Source organism: Tachypleus tridentatus, chromosome 11, assembly GCF_004210375.1.
Source record: "Tachypleus tridentatus isolate NWPU-2018 chromosome 11, ASM421037v1, whole genome shotgun sequence".
NCBI lineage: Eukaryota > Metazoa > Arthropoda > Merostomata > Xiphosura > Limulidae > Tachypleus > Tachypleus tridentatus.
In genome coordinates, this window is record NC_134835.1 from 57,781,934 (window position 1) to 57,802,492 (window position 20,559).

The following is a 20,559-nucleotide window of genomic DNA, read 5'->3' on the forward strand; positions in this document are numbered from 1 at the left end:
AGTTTCTGTAGCGCGTATTGAAGTATAAAAGACATCTTTATTCTATAAATAAACAACCATATATTATCAGTTATATTTTCGCATATATTTAATTTAAGACAAATAAAAAACAATAGTAACAGAATAAGCTATTGTACGGTAGTTTATTTCTAGAATATATGTATATTTATATATAGAAAGAGAGGAAAAGTGAGATAGTTAAATAAACTATTTATAACTTGTGGATATGTTCGGTTAAATAATTGGAAGTATTAACAGTAAGAGAGGATGTTAATTTGTTGTGGGAATGAAACTACTTCCAATAGATAATGTTAATTTTTGTATAGATGCAACTGTTAACGATGAATATTTATAATAAGATCCAGTGGGCCTGTGTCTATGTATCACTTAACTTCTTAACTATTGTTCGCAACTACTTCTAAATGATACCGAAGAACGAATTATTTCGATTTAGAAGTTTGCACAAAGGTAACATTTTTTCCTCACCTCTTGCGGATCTCGAAAGTTTCCTGAAAGCCCTTTCTCTCAAACTTCTGAGTTCACCAATTTTTAAATGGTGCGAAACGAATTGTCTCTCGGCCTTGAATTTTTTTACAAAGGTAAAACATTTAAATCACTTTCTCATAAAACATGGATATTTCATAAAAACCCTTTTACAGAGATTCCCCTAAAGCGGACCCCAAATTTGATACTGATTTACATTACAGCATGGAAATAAATAAACTAACTAAATACTGTTTGTAGCTTGGTAAAGGAAATAAAATTTCAATCGTAGTGACAATGACCATAAAACTAAAAAAGTGCAAAATAGCACTTCAAGGATTAAATATGCATTATAGCGACCCTTTAAATGTGGTCATAGACCTATGGGTTCCCTAGAAAGGAAATGTAGTATAAGTGGAAGAGTTTTGACAAATACAAGAGTGTTTGTCTGTTATGCTGATTAAGCTATATTAGTTTTTATATAAATAGAGGCAGATGGATATGATTAAGCTGTTCAAAGCAAGCTCTCACACACACACACCTGTCGCTGGGCATTCTGGGACACAACGTAATCATTCTCTAACGTCACAGACAAGAAATACGCCCAACATTCCCGAGGCTAGAGGCCGAGCCGCCCGACATGGTAATCGCCGGTTTCCTGTTCGCCGAAGCTGTGAGTAAACGATTACTGTCAGCCCAATAGGAGCTGCTAGCCATAGCGAAGCCTTCGCGCGTGGCTCAAGAACTAGATTTGTTGTTGCCGCGGTGAGTGAAACATCACAGACGGAATCCAACATGCTCCCTTTTGAGACTCCAAGCATTTATGACCACCTTCCTCGGTTTGTTTTCAAAATGCCTCGAGTCGTGGCCGATCAGAAGGCAAAATTTGAATCGGATGAACTGTTCCGGAAGCTCAGTCGCGAAAGTGAGGTAAATATTTATTATTTTCCATGAATTTAATACAATGTCTTCTAAACCAGCCCTTAATCTTTGAAGGTGTTTTACCCGGAAGTTATGCGGACAGGTAACACTAGTCTTGCACAGGTGTATCGGCCTTCTCAACTCGTGTGTCGAGGTGAATTCAGGACACACATAATCTTCTGGACCGTTCACAATTATTATTGTTAGAAATTATCAAATATTGCTTGTTAAAGGTGGGTTCATATAGAAGCAAGAATCTGTTTGATAAATTACGTACAAAAATTGCCAGTTATTGAACTTTTTATATTTTTCTTAACAATGCCTTTCCTTTCTTAAACCACACCAATTTTTATACTTCAACACTTTTATGTTTAGTGAAAGTGGTATCTGTGTGTCTGAAAGTATTCAACAATGTTGGATCATTTTGAATAATAATAACTGTGAAAGGTATCTTAATTGCTGGCTCCCAGAAACCTAGAACGGCAGGTAAATTTACATTGTTCAGTACATATCTCAGGGAAAATAAGAGCATCGGATTGTTGGTCAGGATGGGGAGGAATGTCGCTGAAATATTTTTTTTTAATATCACGGAACATGAAATATAGAGCAATAAAGACTATGTGGTACAAAATTTAAATATAAAATCTTATGATCACACGAAAGAGGAAAACGTCAGAAAATATTTTAAATTAGAGCATCTGTTACTTTAAAGGTTGGCTCATCTTGAAAACGTAAGTGTTTTGTAATGTACAACGTAAACAAAAACAGCTTTTAGCAACGTAGAGCAAGGTCCGATGACCCTGGTCATTAGGATATGTAAGATAAAAGTTATTTCATGCGAGTGAGACAGTTTAAGATCATTTTTGTTAGAGAAAGTCATGGAAATTAATACAAAAATTTGTTGGAAACCATGTAGTCGATCACTGTCTTTTTTTTGTACCCTTTAGGTGAAGTATACAGGCTACAGAGACAGATCTCAAGAAGACAGACAGATTCGGTTTCAGAGCGGGTGTAGAGAAGGGCATATAGAAGTGGTAAGAGATTCAAAGTTGATTTTATTATATTTTTAACTCTTTAAAGATATGAAAAATATAGTTTGTAAAATATAGTATAAAGTATTCTCAAATGTACTCTGCATAAAGCAGCTATGTTATAAACAATCATATACGTTTATTAAATGTAACAAAATTAAAAACAAGTGATCTACAATATCAGGAAAAAGTGGAGAATAAAACTGTTAGATTCAGACCATTCAAAACCAAGTGTCTCATTAATGTTCGTTCTCAGTCTTTGGCAATTCGAATAACATTTTTCAACATTTTTATTGCATTATTAACGTTATATAGGTTATTATTCTTGCAATTTATTTTGCATATAGCAGTTTATTAACTCGCGATCTCTGCTATGTTCTCTAGTGTTAAGCGCGAAACTTTCAAGAAGTAACCGGAAATTTCCGAACGGTTCTCTATGTGTAATTGGCGAACAAGGTACTTCGACGACTAAACGTTACACTAAGAATTTTTGTTAACTCCGTCGTCGAGGTAAAACACTTTCTTTTGTTACGATCAATTCCATTTTTCTGAATGCGAAACAATTTTGAGATCTGGTTAACATAAGTATTCATATTCGATACCGAAACTGTCCTCTTATATTTAATACTCCAATTTGTATATACTTTCTTAATCTGTCTTTCTAGTAATAATACACTTGAAACACCTTACAGTTTCATAGACTTACTTATTTTAGTAACACAGTAAACATTTTATTTTCAGTATGAACACACTTCAACACTTTAATTTACATATTGTTAAAGTTATATAGACTGCACAACCCATTCACTTTTGTGTATTACGTGAAGTTTTAAATCTCAGGGATATTTATATATACAAGATAAACTACTCTTATGATACAGACATCAAATCATATTTAATACTCTAACTAATTGACAACTTAATGAACATAAACTAAAATGCTATACCCACCATACATTGTTTACTCACAAACTGAGATTCTGTGTTATTTTGGGAAGATGAGAAAAAATTCCCATGGAATGAAACACAAGAAAAAGAATAACATGCTCTGAAATAACTAAAACTATCACAATTAGAATTAAAACTACTTGACCAGCTCTCTCATGGACTTGTAGTTGCTGTTAACTTAGTTATATTTGTCATGAGTGAGATTATTACATATGCCATCACTTGATACTCAAGAACGAAAGTAACAACCTTTAGGGTACTTACATAATGCACATTCATATTTTGACACTGAAACCCCTTAATGATATATATAGAAGAGTACCTTTTCAAAGATTACGATGTAAGTAAATAGTCCGTCTTCAATTAGAGAAAAAACGAAATAGTCTTCATATACAAATATATGTTTTTCTAAACTTAGCTAGACTGGTTTCATAACTAATGAATTACTCTTCAACCTACAATTGTTCTTTTTGACATCAAAAACGGTTTCTATAGGAGTAGTGGCGTTTTTATCTAACCTTATATATCATTTAAATGTTCTAATCTCTTTAGATGTATCGATCTTTAAAAACAGTCATTTTTTAAAAAAACCTGATGTTTTTTTGCGAAAGCGAATTTCTGCTTCAACTGAAAATCACCTGGAAACAGTGGTATCTGTAAAACAGCTTACACAGCAAGAACTTTGGTAGCAGTGGTCCAAGCATTCTGGTTGTTGTTCTGTTTACTTGTGCAGGTGTTGGGAACGCCTGGTCTAGATTTTAAATTGTTATTATTGCTGTAATTTTCAACTTCCTCCACCCTCTGCTTAAGTGTAATTTTACGGAAGTATCTTGTGACCTTTGACCATTCTTCCCCTACAGGCTTTCACGACAACGGGAACGAATCTACAGCTTGTTTTTAGCCCTTGTACCAATGGTTACAGTGACGGCTGTGATTTTGAGAAAGAACAAGGGAAGGTAAGATTTGTCTTTAACTTTTATGTTTCGATAATTTCCGAGTTAGGTGCTTACTAGTTATTTTGATATAAATGAGCATACAGTGTTCATTTATATATATATATATGTGTGTGTGTACATTACAGACGTATAGGCTTGCCACAGAGAATTGACTTCAAGAATGCGAAAGTTTAACATACATAGTCTTTTGAAGCCAAATACTCCAAGTCAACAGTATTATGTATAAACAAGTTAAATAACGTTTCTTTATCTTGTTTTGTTCCTTTGGCAGCAAACCGTTATTGATATTAATTTCACTCTCTCTAACACTCACTGTTATTTTTACCAATCTTACTGGTTGGATAAAGTCCACGAGCCCCCCATCCAACCTTCCCAGCCGTTTAGGATTCCGTAATAGGTATTACAGTGGTCAAGGCTTCAAGGACCTCCTTGTAATTTTGTTTCACAAGGCTTAGTTGAGGCGCTATTGATAACACTATGTAACAAAATTTTTAATTTTTCTTGTTCCTTGGCAGAAAGTGTTATTTCCCAACTGCTTATGCCTAAAGTAAATGGAAAAGACCTATTTTTCTCTTCAAACTTTGCTTTTGTGACCCGGGAGCGTATACTGAAAACATGATGGGAGACTATATCTGGGGGCTGATACGTGAAAGTGATTTACATTACAGTCGCAAATCTTGAAAAACTACTCACTTCTAAACATTTTTGCATAACTTTAGTATAAATACATGTATATCTTGATTCATATGTTGTTTTATTCAGACCTTACGTGAATGAAAATGTGCAAATTTGCCTGTTTTTACCTAGAAAATACGCTAATTTGAAATTTCATTATCCGGGTCACAAAAGCAAAGTTTGAAGGAAATAATGGCCATTTTCTGTACTTTTACAACATTAGCAATTAAGAAATAACACAAACTATCCAGAAACAAAATTTGTTTTACATAGTGTAATATTACGTTGTAGGTAGTGCATTATAGATTGTGCTACTTTTTGTTAATTTATTTGTGTTTAAATACAAAGTGATTACATATATACAATCGCCCTACGAAAACGATCTCACTAGAAACACATCGAGTGCCATTAATTTTGTTCAGGAAAATTTGGAGATAATGCAAAATGTATTCTAGGTGCTCAATACGTTAATGTTCACCAATTTATTAAGCCTGTTCCTAAATAAATTATCTTCAAACATCGTCTATTCTGAACAGTATTTCTCGATCTTCACAATATTCTGATCCTGACAAACAATCTTGTTTTTAATTCAAATATCACCAGTTTCATTTTTCTGAAGAGAGAGAGAAGCAGTACTAGTTTATAAACAACAACAACAAACGATTTAAGTAGATAGTATATATTAATTTTGATCCTTACAATACAATTGTCAAATGTTTGTGAATAACGCGATTCTCAATGTGTCTTTGGTGAAATTTTGCTTCACTAAAACAAGTAGTTTTAAAAATACAAACATTTTTGAAGATGTAGTTTTCTTTATAGTTACAACTATATATTGAGAAACTTATTGCTTCAAATGAAGAGTTTTTAACATACATTTATGATCGTGATACTTATTGATTTGCACACGACTCTACAAGCTTTTATTTTCTCCTATTCAAACAAAAGAACTGTTGAATTTTCCCTGTTTGATTGATTTTGTTACAGAAAATTTTGTCTGTGTGGGGAAATTTATAACTTTCGTACATTCCTACATGAATTCCAAGAATGAGAATATAAAGGTGCTCTAGAGTTCAATACAAAAAGAAACTTTTTGGAAGAAAAGAAAATTTAAGCAGCGTTATTTAACCAGCTGATAATAATACCCACAATACACAATTTATTAGTCGTGAGGTTATCACGTTTTTATCTTGTACTAAACTATAAACTTGTGAGATCTAGCAGAGAGTGTATTCACTAGATATATATATGTAACTTTTGTTTGTTTGTAACTAAGCATAAATCTACGCAGTGAGCCATCAGTACTGTGCACACCACGGGGTATCGAAATCCGGTTTCTAGCATTGTATGTTCACATATATATATGCGTTTGCTTTTGAAGACTGACTTTAAGTTGCAGTTTGTTGGAACGATATGAATGTCATAGAATTTGTTACTGATACGTCATCATTTCCTTACGGAATAAAGAATATAAATGAATTCATGCAAAAATATATAGAAGTTTCTTCATAGGTTTTCAAGTCGCCAAAAATTAAGAGCTACAAAAATAACCGATGTAATAAAATTCTATATAGATATAAATAAGAACCATATCTGTATCTATGTGTAATGCATTTATAAAACAACATAAATAATTTCATCTGGTTATTTTTTTATAGAAAATGACAATTAAAAACTATATATTTCAGAACTAAATACTCTTGAGATATTTTGGTAGTTTTCTAAATAAATTTAGGAGACAAAAGGTCAAATTCATTCTTAAATTCATCCAATATTAAAAGCGTGTATATTTGCAGCGGATCATATCTTGTCATCTGTTCGCTGTACAAATGTAGTATACCAAATTAATTTATGAATTCCATGTGTGTATTTTTGAATAAACGTATTTTTTTAATGGATAAAGCAATGGAAGCTATCGCTTACTAAAGTGAAGAAAAAATAGGCGTTATTACATAATGCGCCTTGAATAGTTTTGTACTTAGGAAGATTTTTAACCCTAAATTTTCTTACTTTTTACTTATACTTGTTAAAACTCTTGTTAAATTAACTTGAATGCGAATAAAGAAGTGTTTTCAAGGTTTCATCGAATGAGAAATAGAACAAAAGTTGAATGGGTTTGGTTTGAATTTCGGGCAAAGCTGAACGAGGGCTATCTTCGCTAGCCGTCCCTAATTTAGCAGTGTAAGACTAGAGGGAAGGCAGCTAGTCATCCCCACCCACCGCCAACTCTTGGGCTACTCTTCACCAACAACTAATGAGATTGACCGTCTAACGCCCCCATGGCTAAAAGGGCGAGTATGTTTGGTGTGACGAGGATTTAAACCCGCGATCCTCGGATTATTAGTCGGATGTCTTAACCACCTGGCCATGCCGGGCCAAGTTGAATGGGAAGTCAAAGTGTAAATGTCAATACCAATGTATATTAAAAACACTGTTGTACAAATTTATTTATTTATTTTTATCTTGCAAACAAAGCTACTTAAAAAAAAACAAATTATTCTGAATGTGTTACTGGTTTGATAGCCGAAATGGAGGGAGATTCTTTTGAAAACCAAACTTGCGATATTGAATCTACCTTTGCTTGCGGGTTAAATGGGAGGTATCTACGTTGTACTGTACTAATTATGTTCATATATTTTATCTTGAAAAACAAACAACGTTTATAAAGTGGAAGCATCACAATTCTTTCTTTCTTGAGATATGAAAACCAAATAAGGCTCATCAACTACTCTTATTTGTACTGTGTGCTTCAGGAAAGACAAACGAAAACGTGGTAACAATCAGTGTAAACAATGCACTTTTTTTTAATACATTAACTACTCAGAATTAGTCTGATATATTTCAAATTATGATTCTGTTTCACTCAAATTATCGGTATTTCTAATGTTCATCTTCCGAGAAAGGTGTGATTCGGTCAAGGTTCGACCCTACTCAGACGTCTCGTTTATGTACGAGGCGCACCGGCTACACGGTTGATGTCGCAAGGAGACACATCACGCGTCACACTTGAGCTAAGAGATAACCACATTTTTTTACAGGTGAACTGTGTGTTTCTAAAACATGTTTATGAGAGTTCATCATCTTTTTTTTTCAGTGGAAAACAGCAATCATTTTTAGAACTTTAAACAATTTAATTTTAGCATCCGTGCTATTTTCCATTGTCTACGAAGCATTCAAAACGGGACCCAGAGAACATGGATGATGAGCATGTTCTGTACTTTAGTGTTTATAACTTTCTAAACACATAATTTTGCAGTGTAAGTCAATACAACTCATTGAGTTATATTCAGCTGTTAACCTCATTCTAGTATTATTGAATGTCAAGTGTGAAATCCACATTTTGGAGATTTTTTTCCACTATGAAATGTTTGTAGGAGAAGAAATACATATATAGGTGGAAAATATTAATTATTTCACAGTTTGATTGGAGTCAAATTACACACATATATTAAAAAACATATATATAGAAATAAAACTTTCTCATAATTCCTGTATAATTGTTTCTAGAAGTTCCATCAATAAGTTAAAAGTTTTGTCTTTATAGAATTTAGTTATCAAATGTTTATGGAGTCAAGTGTTTTTTACAACGTGTCTGTCCTTATTGATTGAACGGGTTTTATTTTATACCTTTATGCCTCTGGTTTAAAGAGAGATACTTTCAACTGTCATTTACTTTTCTCGCCGGTAGAGAGGCGGTAAACCAAGATTGGAGGTAAAGGTAACACTGTTCTAAGCAAGATACAGCCATTTATAATAAAATCAAGAGGATAGATTCAAAGATGGATATCCATTTGCTAAGTTTGTCGACCGCATGAGCTCTGTTCTAGCCATTAGTTACATTTGTAATGCCAAAGTGCTATCAACCTGTACTAAATAGGTGCCCGTGGGTCCCACTCCTCCTCGCTGATAACTGTGGAACTAAAAGTTGATCACCCGATCGCTGGCGGCAACGTTTAAACTACACGTTGCTTCCATTCCGAAGTCGTACAAATTAGTCCACACAGTATAATCTACTAGGCTTTCTTTGTGGTGAATTCTACATTCTAGCCATAAACCAAGATTGCTCCAAAAGGGGGAGTTGCTACTCTTTTTCTCCTGTATTGCTGTGTGTTATAGGCTAGTGAGGTGCAATTAAGAGAACGTGCTACCCCAGGTGGTCCTTGCCAAAATGTCAGCATGATGTCTTCAAAGTTTTAAAACCACGCTTTCCTCCTCTTTTACAATGTTTGCTCTTCTTTAGGCCATCTGTGAAACTGCTCTTAAGCGTTGAGAAGGCAGTCAACATAGGCTAGCAGCAACTTCATTGAATATAATGCTAAATCAAACTGCTGAGCTTATTTCACTAAAGAGCACGAGTAATCACTTGAGGGTTTCGAAGGGTGTTGTGGCGCTCAAAAAATTAAAGAGAAATAACAATTTTCTTCTGAAGTTTTGAGGATGTTAAATTTCAATACTGCTATTTCTTACTTATATATAACCAGTGTTGGGTAAAAGAAGACAATAGTTACAAAATATGAAATTAGTACGTTATGGCTGTTATGTAAGATTATATTTCATTATAAAACTAATTATATGTAAGGTTTCTGTGCTGGATCAAAATAGAATATTTCAATACTGACGATATTTTGATGAACTACAAAAACTTTCAGAGACCAAAGGAGAAACATTTTTTGAAAATATTGTTTTACAGTTTATATAAGCAAGTTTTTTAATAGAAAAAGAACGAATGAAAAATTCAGATATGTGTGTTTTTTCTTATAGAAACTTCAAAGCGGACTACCTGCTGTGTTTACCAAGGGGAATCGGATTCCCGATTTTAGCATCGTAAATCTGAAAACTTACTGTTGTCCCAGCAGGGACAATTAAAGTGCTTCAGATTTCACGAACATTTGTAAATATACCTGTCTACAATACTGGGAAGCTTGAAATAAATAAAAGCTTAAGTACAAGTTAAATATTGTCTATTCAACAGTATTTTCATTAAGTGTTTGTACTGTTTGTCGAGAACTCTTGGTATTTTAATAAATAGCTACAGCATTACTGAAAAACAGAAGTCAACAAATGACAAAGTATCTTTTATTTTCACTAGAACTGATTTTAGTTCATGAGCTACGTGTTTGTAGACATTTTATTTTTGTTTTCCATTTAAAAGCCATTTATGTGCTGCAAAACTGATGGTTTTCCAACATAGCTTTACTATTGATATTAAAGTGTTTTTTCCAGTGGAAAGAATAAAAGTGCTTTAACGCCACAGATTTATAATATTTATAATGATGATAAATATTTTCGATATAGATTGATTCCATTACCATGCAAGTAAGGCTTAATCACTTGTACTTTGTTTGGAATTAAACACAACACCACACAAAGGACAATCTGTGCACCGCTCACCACATATATCGAAACTCGGTTTTTAGCGGTGTGAGTCCGTACACATTCCGTTGTGCCATTGGGAGGCGTTGTACTTTCTAGTTCGGTTATTTGCACTGGGGATTGCGAAACTCTTCAACGAACTAAGTCCACAAAGATGAGTAATTTGTAGAGTATCTTAATCTGTGGGGGCTTCAAAGTCAAAAGTAAATTTTATGTAAAGACCTTTAAAAGAGCTATAAAGTAAACAATTGTCGCAAAATCAGTAAATACTTTCTACAATGAAGTTTTAGATATAGAAATACATTTGCTGGTTGATTTTGCATAAAGAGGTTAAAAGCTATTGATAATTTACAATAGTAGATCTGTTTGAATCCTTTTTTGATATGAAATTTGTTGGTTAAGTCTTTACCTGTGTAGATAGCTCAGACAGGTAATATAAAACGTGAGAAGAAAATGTATTTATAATTAAAAACCAATAACAGATATTCCTTTTTTTAAATTCAATTTATAACGGCGGAAATTCAAATAAAAATAGAAGAGAAAATAGAACCACCATACAGTACAGTGCGCCTTCTTGCTGTAAATTGTGCAAATAGAATAACTTGAAGTTAGTATGAATGTTTTTGACGAACTTGAATGCTATTTGTAGCCTGGATAATTCATATGAATAGATTACTTGATGTTTAATTTTAAACTTATAGTTTCACTTATCTGTATTTTAAATTTACTTACTCGTTTCCGATATATTACATGTCAAAAATTAACAGGGATAGTTTAGGCCTTCTACTTCACCACAATCAATTTGTTTCTACAAAGAATAGTAGGTTCCAATCTCCTTGGATTTATATCAAGTCTATCATCTTTCATTTCTTAAAAAAAATTGCTACATTTCTTACATTAATTGCTCATTTTTAATTATTATTAACATTCTTATAGTAACAGGAACTAGCTGCACTAACGAAAACATTTTGGGAACAATTGTTAATAAATCTTTTAGTACTACTTACCTTTAAGGAGACTCTGCTTGGTGGTGTATGGCGCTGCCTCTTTCTGGGAACTAATTTAAAAACTTAGCGTATTTATAAAATAATTCAGTATCTAGAGACTGTCGATTCATACTAGTCTCTCTTTTCTATTTTACCTATGCTATTGTGATATAAGAGGTTATTTTACTTTAGCACAGAAGTATATAAGCATACTTTTAAAAGACCATGCCATATTGTTTCTTGACATTAAAATAATAAATTATTTCCTATCAATCGGATTAGTGCAGTTTAGTCATTCATGAGGATAAGGATAACGATAAACAAGTTTGTTTCAACGATCGTCCTAAAGTGAACTGATAAAACCTTTGTAAACTGAGTAATTGACGGTTTCTGAAAACAAACCAAACAAATATATCTTAAAATGTCTCGAATTCATGTGGTCACTTTTCAGGGAGCACGTGGTTAATTTGTAATATTATATAATCGAGTCCACTTTATGTAATTTTTATATCTGTTATATGTACATATCATCTGCAGATACACATACTAAAACACAGTACTTGAGGACTGTCTTTTACCTTTGTTATTTCATGACTTCTTATGATATGACTTGGAAATAAAGCAAATACATGTGTAAAAAACAAATATGTATACACTATCAAAATAAAGTTCTTGTGTAAATTAAATACATTCAAGTATGTTGAAAAAGAAATTAGTTTGATCTTATAAAATGTTCATTTCCTTCTTTTTTCCATCTTTTTATTTTATAATTTTTCTTTTGATTTAAACTCTACTTCGGTTTTATATACTTTCTCTTGTTATTATAGAAAATATGTTTACTCATTTATTATTTAAAATTTGAATGAAAGTACATCTTTCTCACTTAATTGTCTTACCTTTGATTCCTAATAAAATTTGTAACTGTTGCTCATTTCAAACTAACCTATTGTTTAATTCTGCTTTACTATCTCTATCTATTTAGTGGTGCTATATGAAGTTATGAGCTATTTTATACATTTGATTATAAGATACATCTTTCTTACTCGTCTTTTTGATTCCTGATATTTGTAACTGTTGTGCATTTCAAATTAACCTATAGTTAATTATGCCTTATTCTTTCTACCTATATAAAGTAGTAGCAAAGGAATTTATGAAATATATTATTGTAAATTACATCTTTCTCAATTAATTGTCTTATCTTTGATTCGTAATAATATTTATAACTTTTACGCATTTCAAACTAACCTACTGCTAATTCTGTCCTATTATCTCTACCTATTTAAAGTGACGCCCGAAACATTTATGAAATATTATATATATATGATTATTTTCCAGGAGTAGCAACTTGAGAATTAGCTTTGGTGTAATTATAATACAATAAGAGTAAACACTTGAAAACGATTCGACACAAAGATACATTTCCCAGTTTCGAAGGATGATATCCCACGCCTTGGTCCTTCAAACAACGAGACTAGATCACACACTAGTCTTTCACTTGGGTCACAAAACTGAAAGCTCAAGTAACACACTCAAAGTAATATAAATGACCAACGGCTAACTTTCAGATTAAGTTTATTAATTGATTGTGCACATACGATTTTCATCAATTCAACCTCGCACCACAGTTTTTCTAGGTTTCTGAGGCACTAATACAGGGGTGAGGTGAAACATTTAAGGTATATTACGAAAGTTGTATGATAGTACTGGATATCTGAAGTCGTAAAATGAAAGAATCATTTACTGTTAATTTAACATTATATATACATTCGTATATATTACAAGAAGTGTCATTTCAGTTTTTACTACTTAAATATTTTAACGTTAACGTCAGATACATCCAAAGTTATATTTTGTGTTTTACGTTCCAGGTAACACCTTTAAGATTATACTTTTGAACATGATGTAAAAACTGTCTTCCATACTAGTTTTGGCAATTATTCCAGTTTTATTACATGTGATAATGAGCTTAATAGAAATTTTTGTTTTGTAACTTAATTTTAAACGATGCTTTAAATATTCAATTTTGTCCGTCGTCAGAGTTTGTATGTTTGTTCATTTTCGCTAACCGTTTCTTATTTAAAAGCGGCATAATAAATGGAATGCAGTTATTTAACACTATCCACCTCCATCAGCAAGTCTTGGGATAACGTAATTGAAAAGTGGGATTGAACGTGCCATTATAACACTTCACAGATGAATGCCAAGCGTGTTTGGTGATGGGATTTAAATACGCGGCACGCAGATTGCGAGCCGAGCGCGCTAACCATCAGAACATGGCAGGCCTCTATCTTTAAAGGAAACATATAACATGCGACAACACAGAACGCCATTGCTCGAGTCACTATCACTACCAAACTGTATGTTCAGTGAAAGTGATATGTAAGAATTGTATTTATAATTTTTTCTATATGTTTTATATAAAGGATTTATTTTTTCTTATTGATACATCTAATACTAGATGTAATATTATGTACAATAATAATAAAAAAAATCCAAAACGAGTAGAAATGAACAAACATTTAAAGTTCATGTCCAGTGCCTTTGGAACAGATAGACTGGATTTATATTTACGTTGTGTTTGGGAGTAAACGTAAAAGAAAACCAAAACAAAGTCGAGATCAGTCCACGAATGTAGAGCATTAGATACATTTAATTACTAAACTTTGAAACTATTCATGTAATTTCTTGAGCATCCACGTCTAGAACAAAATTTTTGTTTGACCTGCGTTATATGTATCTGTGATAAGGAACTAGTTTTTTTCTGACAGGTTCATTTTCTTAATGCGTTTTTACTTTGAAACTGTTTGTGTTAACCTACTAGCTAGCAAACATAGTTGGATTACAAACAGTTTCTTTGTTTGTTTTGAATTTCACGCAAAGCTACACGAGGGATATCTGCGCTAGCCATCCCTAACTTAACAGTGTAAGACCAGAGGGAAGACAGCTAATCATCACCACTCACCGCCAACTCTTGGGCTTCTCTTTTACGAACAAATAGTGGGATTGACCGCACATTATAACGCCTACACGGCTGAAAGGCCGAGCATGTACAGTGTGACAGGGATTCGAACACACGACCATCAGATTACGATTCGAGTGCCCTAACTGCCTGACCATGGCGGGCCTCAGAATACAGACAGAGAAATATTTAGATGTCCCCCTGGGAAGCTTTGTTAACAAGTGTAATTGTGCTGTGAGTGAGCTTAAACAAGTCTTCATTATGTATTCTACTAAATTGGATACACAACTACAACGAAAATAAGTGGTCGGTAGACCTAACTGTGATAAATGTCTACATAACCAATTTGATTACGTAGAAAACAAATAGAGATGAAACACTAAGGTTGAGAAACAGAGACCAATCTATGAAAGTTGTTCTTAACGAAACTTGTAAAGAACATATCTGTTGATCAGTAAGGCCTGTCAAAACTATTCTTTTCCTTATCAGAGAATGCAGTTGTTTACCATCTGTGATGAAGATAACGATAGGGACTTAGTGCCAAATATTAATAATCAAAATTCTTATACTACAAGGAACAGTACAGGTTTCAGTTTCAGCTGCATAGCACAAATTACGGAGATACAAAATTATTACAATAAAGAACAACCAAATTTCCATTTCTAACGTTAATAGGCTACCATTCAATTCAGAGTCCTACAATATCTTGCTATGAGAGATTTTGTTATCAGAATGCTATGTCATTTTCCAAGTTGTAAAAACATATACATGCCAGAATAAAAGTACTTGACGAAATTATAAAGTACAGGATATGAAGAGTTGCTGCTTTTGATAGTTAAAATTCCGTATTAGGATAGTTTCTGAGGTGTACATTATAATTGCAAGTCTCTAACATATAATTGCGATCATAATAAACTGTTATCGTTTGTTTGTCGATAAGCTCAAAACTATAGCATGGGCTTATTTCTTTGTTTTTTTCAAAGTTCGCGCAAAGCTACACGAGAGCATCTGCGCTAGCCGTCTCTAATTTAGCAGTGTAAGACTAGAGGGAAGGAAGCTAGTCATCACCACCCACGGTCAACTCTTTGGCCACCCTTTTACCAACAAATAGTGGGATTGACTGTCATATTATAACGTCCACATAGCTGAAAGGGCGAGCATGTTTGGTGTTACGGAGATTCGAATTCGCGACCCTCAGATTACGAGTAGAATGCCCTAACCAATTGGCCATGTCTAGCCATCATAATGGGCTATCTATACTGTTTCCATCCGAAACCGAATGTCGAAACCCAGTCCTTAGAGTTAAAAGCTGAATCACTAAACCACTGGTAGGCTCATCACAACTCTCAGGACTTTGGTCGAGTGGAAATATGATAATGAAGTACGAATATTTTATTATCATTGAGCTTGGCTAGATGGTGAAAAAATAGGACCTTATTGTGTGGTAATTGTCTTTTGTAAACTGTTATCTACACTTCCCTGGATTCGATCAGATATTGCATGAAAACATCTACAACTGGATTACACACACCTGGTAGTTTAACGTATTATCAATGAAACTATTTGTACATAGGTTTCTAGCAAAGATGCTATCTTTGTTTTCTAAATTTTAAATCACAATGACCCGTTAAATGATATTTAGGTAACAGGGTTTTAAGTTTCATTGTGCAAATTATCGTTGCAAGAACTATTTCACAACCATATATATATATATCTATACTAACGCAAGAAAATCTTAAAGATAACAAGTATTCTTGATATATGTACACAAACACACACACATATATGTGGGGCTTATAAAATAATTCAAAATACATATCAGTAATTGTTTCGTGAAAAACACTCCAGTTAATTTCTAATTTAGTTATATTGATATCACATTCTATTTTTGGAAAATTACTGTTTTTTTTTTAAAATAAAATCTGTAACACAAAGGAAAACAATGAATAAAAAGAATTTACAATATATATTGCGCTTAAGTTGTTTGACACCTACACTTTAGCAGGTTTCCGAATATCTACCAAAGTGACGAAATTATGTCGATTCAATATGTAAATCCTAACCACAAGCAAAAAAAGTAACAATTGTCTGTGAAGCACGAGGTGATTAGAAATACCACCCTACAATTTTATTCCATACTTCCAAGAGTTGTATGTGTGTATATATACATTTCATGATTCTAAGTACTTTAAATCCTCCATTAAAACTCTTTTTATTGTTGTTGTTTTATTGATCGTAAAAAAATAGTTCGATAGAGCGAGATAATTTGTTTGTAATTAAGCACAAAGCTACATAATAGGCTATCTGTGCTCTGTCCACCACGTGTATGTATGGAACCCGGCTTTTAGCGCTGTGAGTCCGCAGACATGCTGCTGTGCCACTGGAGGGCAACGTAAGAGAAGTCTTTATTTAACAACCTAGTGCTGGTTAGCTAAAGAGATACTTTTAACTTGTTATATAAAGAAATTAATAACGTAGTAGATGAAATTAGAATCAACGATGTATCGAAAATAAAACGTGAATCAAGACGATAATGAGAAAACATAACATAAAACTGAATGAATAATAAAAAAACTGTATGTGTGTGTGTGTGTGTGTGTGTGACAGCGCCTTAGAAAGCATCTGTATTAACAAAGTCAATAAAAAGTGACAAGGTGAGAAAGAATAGTGGTTATAAGCCTTCAGGCATTGGGTGTTTGATTACAAAAGAAAATTGTTTACGCTTACCTTGGTGTGACCTTGACACTGAGAAAACAACAATAAAAACTGGTTATAAATGAAAGGTGTGTTACAGTACAATTCTACATTGTGATAATAACTGAATTTGTTAGGATGATATCTTGGAACAGAATATTTAGTTCAATAAGTTGAAAATTTTCCATAATTTTAAAGGATTAGAAATGAGTCAGTAGCATGGCTATTTCACAATAATGTCGACGTATTTAACGATTTTTCTTGAAAGATTTTGATCTTTTAAAAATTGTGTAACTTTACCATATTTGAAGCTCAAAGTGGAAGCGAAATGTAAAGGTGTCTGAAATGACACAAAAATATTTAGATACTTATTAATTGAAATGGAAAATGTAAGGTATAAATTTACAAATTTGTATAATTTATTTTTAAATTCGAACATCTTAATTAGAACTGAAAAACAAAAAATAACTTTTTCTTGGAAACTTACATTTTCGATAAGTGTAAACTTTACTGAAGGCTCCCTGTATGCCAAGATTCTCTAGCTATTTTAGAAATTCCTGTCTCCATATTTTTATGAGGGATGGTAACCAACATAAATAATGTTTGTTTATAGTTAAGCACAAAGTTAAACAATGGATTATCTGTGTTGTGCTCATCACGGATATCGAAACACGGTTTCTGGCTTTTTAAGTCCGAAGACATTCCACTGTGCTACTGGAGGATTATAAATAATAGAGACTGGAGATGGTATAATAAAACATCTTAGGTCTGCTATACGTGTATGGATACATAAATAGATAATATACACCGTTAGTACGTTTTTACTACAACAATTTATTTACTATGGATGATTTAACGATTACAAATTTACAATATTGTGAATTGGATAGTTTGTGAAGGTTATTTACTTATAGCTGAAAATATCGGATTGTTGCGAATAAAATTAATAATTATATTTAACAACTTGAGTTAAACTATTTCATAAATTGGAATTAACATAAAAAATTAAGAGGACAATAACAAATTTATAAGAATTCTTAATAGTAAAATAATACTGTACGAAAAGAGATAAAAAGTAGAAGAAATTGAACTAGTTTTAAAACTAGTTGTGGTATTTTTATCACAAAACCAGCCACCTGGTGGGACAACGGTAACTTGACGAATTTAAAACGCTAAGATATTGGGTTTGAATTTCCGTGATGGACATAGTAAATAGAAACTCACAAAACACGGAGGTTTAAAATACATCATTTATGTGTAGAATATTAGTGAAATCAGTGTTCACATACACACAAAAATAGATAGACGTTTGTCTTAGCATAAAAGATACACAATAGGTTACTATATGCCCTCTTTGCACCACAGGAAGTCGAATTCCAGATTTCAGTTTCTTATTCCGTAAACTTACGGATGACTCATTGGGGCTTACATTAAGTTATCATCGTTGTTTATGCTTAGAAAAGATAGTCACAATAATATCATAAAATGTGAAAAAGTATTTTAAAATATAAAATGTAACGTTTAACACCATATACTAATGGTAAAATTGGCATTTTAGTCATCTTACTATTTTCTATTACTTTATTCAGAACTATTATAATACAATTTTGAAGTGCAGTTGAAAGAGATTTTTACTTTATAGTGGATTTGTCTCTCGAAAACAACAAAAGCTGTGAGTGTGTGTGAATATACATATATAAAGATAATTGGTTAACTTGTTTGAGTGTGTCGATAATTTTGGATACCAAAAATATGATAACAGATTGGTCCCAAACACTTTCCACACTCCTATGACGCATTATGCCATCCTGAGTTGACGTCGTTGGTTGATAAATTCTTAACCTGAGTTTCCGTGAAAAGAAGCTAAACAATATTTTATTAAATAAATAGGAGTAATACGATTATTATCATTGTTTGGAAACTGAACTAAATATTGGATATCAATTAAATTTCTTTCTATTCAAGTTCTTGTAACATAATTTACGTATGGAAATATCTTATGTGGCTTTTGCATGTGTGCATCTTCTTATAAATGTATATTGAGGTATGTAGATAAATTTTAACTTTAACCTGATTTTAAATTACAACAGAATTGTAAAGTGACTACATTATCAGTTACAAAAAAAAATCATAATTTAATTTTATAGTCAAACTATAGTATTTATTTTCTTACGAAAACTAATATTGGTTAGAAATTAACAAAGTACACAAGTATAATTTATATTTCCTTTTATATGTATTCACCTACTTTTAAGTCGAAAGAAACTGAAAAAAGCAAATATACCTTAATGTGATAAATATCTCAATTGGGCTAATCTGTTGAAAGAGTAAGGTTTATATTTATATTTATAACTCTTCTGACATTTCCCAGGACACAACCAACATCATACTCACTAAAAACTCCATTATTCTAAATAAAATCAGGTGTTATAATAGCAGCGTGATTGTCCGCGTCCACGTACCATGACCACTATATTGGGAAGCTCCAGGAATCAGACGATTTGTGTTACATTGCTTGAGTACCGGAACTCTGGAATCAAGATTTGTTTGGTGTTGAATGGTCCAACTTGTCTCTTCGCTTCGCTGAAAACAACACCCACGCGTAACCGCTAGCACGATCATATTCCACACTCGAAGCAAAAGATACTTTTTCTGAGCTCTAAGAAACGTTCTGTGTCTGGCGTGAGGGTAGAACGAATCAACAAATAAGCCGCAGAACGACTTTGTATTTTTATGCCTGTTTATTACAAATACTAATGCTTTATACCTGATCCTCAAAAGCTTTCCAGTTTCACAGTTTTTTTGTTAATAGAAAACATACAAAGGTGGTATGAATTTTGCAATTATAGACAACAACAACAAATGAACAGATCATTCATCAGTGTCATAGGTTTAGAAATGACAAGATACCACAAAAATATTATTATATTATATGCATAAAAAATGTTTTTGTACTTGATGTTACGATTTATCAGACAGGAAACTTGAGGTAAGATATTTCTAGGATGAAAATTCTGAGTTGTCTCGGATATGCTATCCGGTTAGACAGAAATTATATTTGACAGTGAAAGAATAATAAAAAGTGTACAAATTGTTAATGTATATTTTAATTTTTGTTAAATATTGCTGTCGGGAAACATTTTCGTCTTTTTAAGAATGTAACTGGCTCCCAGGCACAAGTTATAGGAGTGAATTATAAATTTAGAAATAGCTAATGAAAAACTAGAACAGTAATTTTGTTAAATAATTGTTAGATTAATGGAAGTGGAACGTTATAAGTAATGAAACTCTAATATTATTGAAGTTTTAGACTTTAATGATATTAGTTACTGATATATGATTTTGGTTTTGAGTTTCGCGCAAAGCTACATGATAGCTATCTGTGCTAGCCGTCCCTAATTTAGCAGTGTAAGATTAGAAGGAAGGCAGCTAGTCATCACCACCCACTACCAACTATTGGGCTACTCTTTTACCAATGAATAGTTGGATTGACCGTCACATTAAGACGCCCCCACAGCTGAAACGGTGAGCAT

General features: G+C 32.6%; 1 protein-coding gene across 2 annotated transcripts in view; it reads left to right on the top strand.

Annotated features, from left to right (window-relative positions):
* The first annotated feature begins 1,113 nt into the window (after positions 1-1,113).
* Positions 1,114-20,559, top strand: part of LOC143232222 (protein big brother-like) — a 38,356-nt gene continuing 18,910 nt past the window's right edge. For both annotated transcript variants that reach the window (XM_076467383.1, XM_076467384.1), the window contains exons 1-3: positions 1,114-1,413; positions 2,352-2,438; positions 4,244-4,339. In XM_076467383.1, the coding sequence (XP_076323498.1) occupies positions 1,279-1,413; positions 2,352-2,438; positions 4,244-4,339 (318 nt within the window). In that variant the 5' untranslated portion in view covers positions 1,114-1,278. The remainder of the gene's footprint in view (positions 1,414-2,351; positions 2,439-4,243; positions 4,340-20,559) is intronic.